This window comes from Gavialis gangeticus, unplaced genomic scaffold (genome assembly GCF_001723915.1).
Source record: "Gavialis gangeticus isolate Ggan-Ray unplaced genomic scaffold, GavGan_comp1, whole genome shotgun sequence".
Classification (NCBI taxonomy): Eukaryota; Metazoa; Chordata; order Crocodylia; family Gavialidae; genus Gavialis; species Gavialis gangeticus.
The window spans coordinates 5,867,362-5,875,048 of record NW_017729000.1 but is presented as its reverse complement, the minus strand read 5'-3'; the positions used below and the strand labels follow the sequence as shown (position 1 = coordinate 5,875,048).

At 59.1% G+C, this 7,687-nt stretch overlaps 1 protein-coding gene across 1 annotated transcript; it reads right to left on the bottom strand.

Annotated features, from left to right (window-relative positions):
* Positions 1-2,471: 2,471 nt before the first annotated feature.
* On the bottom strand, positions 2,472-7,333 carry ARSI (arylsulfatase family member I). The gene is made up of 2 exons (XM_019506139.1): positions 6,180-7,333; positions 2,472-4,673 (listed from the first exon to the last, which is right to left on the bottom strand). The coding sequence occupies exons 1-2, from the start codon at positions 6,497-6,499 to the stop codon at positions 3,272-3,274; spliced, it is 1,722 nt and encodes a 573-aa protein (XP_019361684.1). The 5' UTR covers positions 6,500-7,333; the 3' UTR covers positions 2,472-3,271.
* Between the last annotated feature and the right edge of the window lie 354 nt (positions 7,334-7,687).

Sequence of the window (7,687 nt, the reverse complement as noted above, 5' to 3'; positions counted from 1 at the left end):
AAAGGACAGGTGGGCAACCGGTGGGGTCGGGCAAGACAGCTTGGCTTCCGGGCACAAGTTGATTGTGATCCTAGGAAAGCACAAGGACAAGCTGGGTCTCGCCTGCTGTGAGGTTGGGAGCCGTGGAGTGGGTGATGATGTCGAGCAATAAAGGGCCCGTTGTGCACCTTGCAGAGCTCCCGCCAGCCTGGCCCCCAGGCCCCACATCTCAACATCTGCCACCCCCCCCCAAAACCCCAATATTATTTAAATCAGGAACACTGACTATGTCTTGTCGCCCCCTCCCACGGCCGGTCTGGTTGTGACAGCCATTGCCATCACCCACCATTGTGTTACGTGCAAGAGGTGATCATGATCATGGGATCATAGGAAAGCAGGGCTGGAAGGGACCTCCTGGCCGCAGCTACCTCCTCCTCTTGATGCAGCCTCTGACCTCTATGTTAGTGCTTTGTCCTCCGTTTCCTTGCCCCGCATGGAGACTTCCCCAAGCCCCTGATTCAGCAAGATGTGTTGAATTTCCAGCACGGGTTTAAACCCCTCCGTCGTAGAGGCAGCAGTTCACTGCATTATGTGTTTGGATGGGCGGGAGGGGGTCGAAGCACATGCTTGAATATGGGACCCTGGCAAAATGCATCACTGCCGTTGGGCCGAATCCCAGCGGTGGGTCGGGAAACAGGAAGCACGTCGCAGGGGGAGGGTGGAAGTCACTGCCCTGCAGCTGTGCCAGGTGGTCCCGGGGGACGCTAAGCCTCTTCCCTTGGGTTATGGTTGCTGGGAAGAGATTTTGCGCCTGTTCTTGGGAAGCAGCAGCTCGTGGTCGCGATCCTGCCTGCGGGCTCCAGGCATGGGCCAAAGCCAGAGATGTTTCTCTGCCCGTCTCCAACACCGGGTGGGTCGCTGAGACGTGCAGTGAGTGCAGATCCCAGCCAGCCTGGCTGCTGGACCCCAGTCTTGCCCACCCAGAGGTGACCCCAAACTCGACGCATTTCCAACATCAGCTGGCCAGGACCCAGCCTCCAAGAGACCCACATTGACCTCCATAAGGGGGTCTGTCCACATGGGACCATCTGCAGACTAGTGCAGGGATGGACACGGCAGGAGTATAACAGGGAGGCAGGTAGGTGGATAGATGGATGGGTGGTGGGTGAGCGGATGGATGGATGGGTGGGTGGATCCATAGACAGATACCCCTATTTTCCTCATCTCAACACAGCCTCCCATTTTTCTTCCCTTTTGTTTTTTTCACTCCCTTTCCCCTCTGCAGAATCACATTCTCCCAAATAATCCAAATAGGAATTAAGAGCAAACTACAGATGTGTCAATACAGTCCTCTCCCTTCCCCTTCCTTCTCTTCCCCTGGCCCCCCCTCACACACACCGAGCTTGAAAGCACACCAAAAGGTATTCAGGAGAAATTCTGCCAATTGTCACATCTTTCACTGACAGATTTTAAATGAATGTTATTTTGCAAGGGGGGGGAGAGAAAAAACCCCCCACACGGCTCATCCAAGAGCTGACAAGTCCTAACGGGCCTCATTTTCCAGAGACAAAAATAACTATTTTCAAAATTCACAGCAGGGCTTTCGCCTACACACACTGCACCAAGAGAAACCTGGGGGGAGAAATGTAAAACGCATTGTGTAAATGTAAATGCGCCACGCGCTCGCAAAGCTTTTAAAGCCATTTATCCTTTCTTCCTGGCCGGCCTTCGTTCCCCGGCACATGCAGGCACGCACACACACACACACACACACACATGCTTGCAATCATGGATGTACACACACACACACACACACACACACACACAGGTGCACACACACAGAGTAATGTCTGGAGGAAGAGGAGGTAGCCAAGGACACACACACATGAGCTTGCAATCCTGGATGCACACGCACATGTGTGCATGCATGTGCACACACACACACATGCCTGAAGGAACAGGCAGCCAAGGGAGGCAGGAACAGGCGACCCCTCAGCTGAGCCCCCGCGGGGGGGCGGTGTGATGGGTATTCTTCCTCCTACAGCCAGGCCTGTGGATCACCGAGGACCGTGCTGTGGCCAAGCCAGGCAGGTAGCACCCTGCCCAAGGGACCCCTCTCACTTTCAGCCCAGCACAGACCCCTCCTCCTCCACCACCCCCGTAGCCTGGCTGGACTGCAGTTGCCACCAGGTCAGGATGGATCCTATGGGAACATCAGTGCCCGAGTGCACACCTTGCAGAGGGAGGGAGATCATGTCCCCTGCTCCTGGGTCAGCTTCGAGGCTGGGATGCAGGCAGCGGCAGGCAGCTCAGCTCTTCCACGACCCCCTCACCGCAGGGGCACGGGGGCCAGAGAATCAGGGCAGTCAGCCCCGGTCAAGCTCATTGCCTCGACACCTGACATCAGCACGTCCTCCACCTAGCTCCGAGGGGCTGCAATAGCAGCCGGCGGTCGGCTACGCTGGGATAAAGCAGGCCGTCTGGATCGGGGGTAAGTCGTAACTGGTGTAAACTGTGCTAGTGGCAAACACATGATACATATATGCAGTAAGCACCCTTTCGATGTACATAAGCTGGCATGCATGTGTGCGTATATACTCATGGCTGTGTGCATGATAGGGCTGGAAACATCTCAAGCCCCGTTGCTTTTAATGCTGGTGCATCGCCTGTCCACACCGTCCCACGCCTGCGCACGCCCTGTGCTTATGGGGGTTAGGCACCTCTTGCCGCCCCTGGGTCTGAGCCAGGGACCAGCACCTTAAAAATAAGTTAACCCAGCTCCCAGGAAAGGGGGTGGTGTGGGGACACCCGAGGGCCCCGAGTGGGGGAACACAGTGCAGCACATGCGGCGCAGTTTTGTACGTGTACTACAAACTTTATAGGGAGAGACAAATCAGGAAGGCTCGCCCTACGCTGTCTTCTCTTCCCACCTCCCTTACAGTCTCAGGCGCTGCCTGCCTTGCATTCAAAGCTAGCCTCCCCCAGAGCTGAAGGGGCTGGGCTGGGCTGGGCTGGGCTGGGCCGTACCCGGGATGAAGCAGCTCATTAACCAGGGTCGGATACAACAGGCGCTGAGCTGGGCTGCAGGCTCCTCAATCCCCCCCTACCCTGGATGCCTGCCCAGCTTAGACCAGTGGCCATCCCTGCTGATGGCTCCCAGGGGGTAGAAGTTAGGAGAAGCAGGAGGGAAACCCCCCTGGTCCTGCACCAGCGTGCCCAGGTGCCAGGGAAGCGAGGGCAGGCGGCGGTCTCTCTCTACCCCACCTCCCCGAGGTTGCGCGCGGTGCCCCCGTCAGATGCGGTTCGACATGAGCCGGGTGTTCAGCTTCCGGAAGAAGGAGCGCAGCTTGCAGATCTTGCACTTCTTCTTTCGGTTCTTGCTCCGCAGCCGCTCCCCCATCCCCTCCCACTCCTCCGCCTCGTCCTCGCCGGCCCACGGGCCCCAGGCGCCACCGTTGAAGTCCGGGTGGGCCCGGGGGTTCTCGGCAGGGTACCGCACCGGGATGGCCGTCCGGTTGTAGTGGACGAGGCGCGTCAGCAGAGCCCGCACCACGTCCGGCCGCTGCTGCGACAGGTCGTAGCGCTCGTAGGGGTCGGCCGTGATGTTGAAGAGCCAGACGGACTTGCGCAGGCCGTGCGTCAGGCGCTCCAGGTTCCACCAGCTCCCGGGGAAGTTGGTCAGGGTCTGCGGGGGGATCCAGTCGCTGTACCCTGGGTCGCCGGTCAGAAGTTTCCACTCCCCGACCCGGATGGAGGCCTGCACGGCCGTGTTCCAGATGCCGAAGCCGTCTTCCAGGGAGCCGTACTTGGCGTGGTTGTAGAGGGGGTCGATGTTGTGCAGGATTTCCGTGCGGGGCGACGCCTTGCCCTCGCTGATGGCCGGCCACACGTTGTAGCCGTCCAAGCCCTCCGCGGCGGACACGTTGCCCCCAGCCAGGGTCACCAGGGTGGGGTACCAATCCGTGATATGGACCAGCGCCCAGCTGGTCCGGCGCTTGCGTTGGATCAGGGGGCTGTGGACGAAGCCGATGCCGCGGACCCCGCCTTCCCAGTAGGTGCCCTTGCGGCCTCGCAGGGGCCAGTTGCTGCCCCCGGAAAACGTCTGCCCGCCATTGTCGGTGGAGAAGATGATCACGCTGTTGTCATAGTAGCCGTACTTCTTGAGCGCCCAGGTGATGTTCTTCACCGCCTCGTCCATGCAGGTCACCATGGCGGCGTACTTGCGGCGCGCCACGTTGCCCATGGAGCGGTAGCGGTAGATGTACTCCTTGGGCGACTGCAGCGGGGTGTGCACAGCCTGGAAGGCCACGTAGATGAAGATGGGCTGCTTGGGGCTGTGGGTGGCCAGGATCTTGTTCACCCGCTGGGCGTACAGGACGGTGGAGTACCTCCCACTCTGGCCCCACGCCACGTTCTCGCCCTCGTGCAGGTCGTAGCCGCAGACGCCCGGCCCGTCGCAGTTGTCGTAGGTGTAATAGTCCACGTTGCCCGTCAGGGAGCCCAGGAAGGTGTCGAAGCCGCGGCGGGTGGGCAAGCACTCCTTCTTGTAGAAGCCCAGGTGCCACTTGCCCACCATGTGCGTGGAGTAGCCGGCTTCCTGCAGCTTCTGGGGCAGGGTGACCCGGTCGAGGGGCAGGCAGTTGGGCTGTCGGGGGCGGATGATGGAGTGCTGCAGGCCGGTGTGGATCTGGTACCTGCACATGGGGTGGAGGACAAGGGAAGAGGGGCATTAATTCTGATCCAGGGTCCCCGTTCTCCTCCTCTGCGTGGCTGGGAAACCTCTTTCACTGACAGGGACCCCAAGCACGCTCCCAGCCAAGCTGCTCCCTCCGGGTCCGCTGCAACCTGGATCACTGGGGACACAGACCGCGACAAACCGTGCATGGAGCAGGCCTGGCCCCTGCAGCTGGCCATTCGCACAGCTGCTGGGCAGCTCCCCGAGCAAAGGCTGGATCGTACAAGCCGCGGTCACTCCACAGCGGGCTATTCCCCTGAGCGAGATGAGTCAGGGCTGTGCCAGGGAGCTGGATGCCTCTCCAGAGTCTCCTGGGGGTGTTAGGAAGCCTGTTATGGGGGAAACGGGAGCAAAGCTGGAGGTCTCCAGATGCAGGGCAGCACCGCCTGTTCTACCTGGGCCCTCGCTCGCCCGGGACCACGCGGCACAATGCTCCCAGCCCCGCCTGGACGGGTCCCACAAGCATCGAGAACGACCCACCAGGCATGCTTCGTGGGCCTCTCTGTAGGGGCTCACCCTGGACTCCCAGCCAGCTGCATGTACCTCTGGGGGGTCTGCAAGGCAAAGGCAACCGAGCAGCGAGAGCTGTACACGTGTTAAGGATTATCACGACTACTAGAGGCGAGTCTAGCAGATGCCCCAGGGAGGACGGCAACCCTACTGGTAAACATGCAGAGCCTGGGGGGAAGCTGCCTGTGTGTTGGCACTGCATGCCCAAGTGCCAAGGGGCTTGGCAAATGCAGGTATCTTTTGCTAGCCCATTTTACAGGCAGGTAGCTTGAGGCACAGGAGTTGGCTGCAGCCTTGAAAAATTGCAGTGATTTGGGTTTTCCTATGAAGGCACCAGCTGGACCAGTCAGTGGCATGCCAGCAATATTCCCCCAGTTTCCTGCCCCCCAGCCTGATGCTCCATCCCCTAGACCCGCTGTCTCTCTTGAGTGTTGCTGTAGCTGTGAAGCCCCTCACTGCCTTTAGTGCGGGTCTCCTCACAATGCCCCAGGAGGCAAGGCAGGACCACTGTCCCCATGCCACAGGTGGGAAACTGAGGCACGGAGCGATTAAGTGACTTGTGTGTGACTGCAACAGAGCAGGGGCCAGCAGTCTGTCTCGGGCATCTCAAGGTTGGACCCTCCCCAGGCAACACCCCAGGAGAAGTGGCTGCCTTCAGCTCTGGTGTGTGTTTCTGCTGATCCGCAGGAGCTGGACCCGCTCACAGCCAGATTCAGCTCCCTGCCCCGTGAGAAGTTTGCTGGAGTTATTGCTTATGCAGTGCACACATCAGCTCTTCTCTGTAGGACCCGAGTCCTCTTCTGCCCATACCTCACCACCTCCAAGCTGCTGTCAGTCACCCCGTGAGCATGTAGCCCATCCCTGCCTGCAGCCGCGAACTGGGATTAAGTGGCCAGAAGGAAAGGGAGGGGAAAAAGTCCCCCAGCCTAGTGCGCAGGTGAAGCTGGTGCCTTACCTGCCCGTGATCAGCTGGCTCCGGGACGGGGTACAGATGGGCTGTATGTAATAATTCTCCAGTTTCACCCCTTCTGCCGCTAGCCTGTCCAGCGTCGGCGTCTGTATATCCGAGCCGTGGTACCCGATGTCGTGGTAGCCTTGGTCGTCAGTCAGGATGAAGATGATGTGAGGCGGGCTGGCGAAGGTGGGAGGCAAGGATTTCTCCATTGGGTCCATGGAAACATCGGATACCAAGCTGGGCTTGATCCAGTCCCAGGACAAGTAGCCGAAACCCAGCAGGCTGACAAAGGAGAAACCCGTGAGGGCATAGACAGCCATCGTGCAAATGTCCAAGGGAAGCTACCAAATCCCAGTACGCTCCAGGAATCCCAGGCTCTGCTTCCACTCCGGCCTTTGTCCCAGGCAAGTTTTGCAGGATCAGCTCTCCAGCAACCCCGGGGAAGAAAAGAAGCAACGTGATCCACCCAGGCTGGGCACTTCTAAGCAGAAAGAAGCTAATCTTCGCGCTGAGCCGACGGAGGACACGTGCCCTGTCAAGTTAATTTCCTCCGGGATGTTATTAAGAACAGTTCCAAGAGTTTCCGAGACGTGTCCCAGCGCTGGAGTGACTCCCCGCTGTTTCTAAACCGACCGCACAAGCCCCTTGCTGGAGAACACGCTGGAGTCTCTCCCAGTTCAGCCGGGTCCCTGCCTGGCTGTCCAAAGGGCTCATCGAGCCGCGTTTCAGCGAACGATGATCTTTATATTCAAACTCCTGTGGGAGTTAGAGCTAAAGTTCAACCTCACAGCTGGGGCGTCCTCACCCTCACCTTTGGGTGCCGAACCATACTCTCCCCTCCTCACGGTCTGCTCCGTGGGGGTTCCTTCACCATTGCAGAATACCATTATTCTCGTCCTTCCTTCCTTTGTTTTATTCCCCCCCCGCCCCCACTTCTTTGCCTCCTAAGAATCCCTGAAGTCCTCCAAGGCTGGGGAAGGTGCTTCCTGAGTCAGGAGAAAGCTGCCAGCAGTGGGAGAGCGGAGCCAGAGGGCAAGAGAAAGAAAGTTCCCTCCTGAACAAACTGGAGGAGGCAAAAAGTTGGAACATCTGCCCGGGATCCTGGCTCCGCAGCCAGGTTTATGGGGAGCTGAAGTCTCAGCCCCGCCCCGAGCTTTCCCTGTCCAGGAAAGAGCAGGGAGGATGGAGCCCTGCAGGGTCCTAACTCCGCTGCATCCCTGCAGCCTCCTCTGAGATGTGCAGGGAAATCACTCCAGGTCCGGCACTTGGCGGCTTCTTGCTCGTCTCCCCAGAGGCATTTTCACTGCTTGCCCTGCAACTGGGAAGGCTTCGCCTTCTCCAGATGTGCCCCCAAGCTCCTGGGTCTGGCTGCTCTGCCCCTTGCTCTCCCTGGTGGTGTCTACACAAGACGCTTACTGCGCTTTAGCCTAATAACACTGCGCAGTGGCGTGGCAGGCAAAACCTGTGCTAATAGCCTACGGTGCAGTGTTATTAGGCTAAGGCATGGA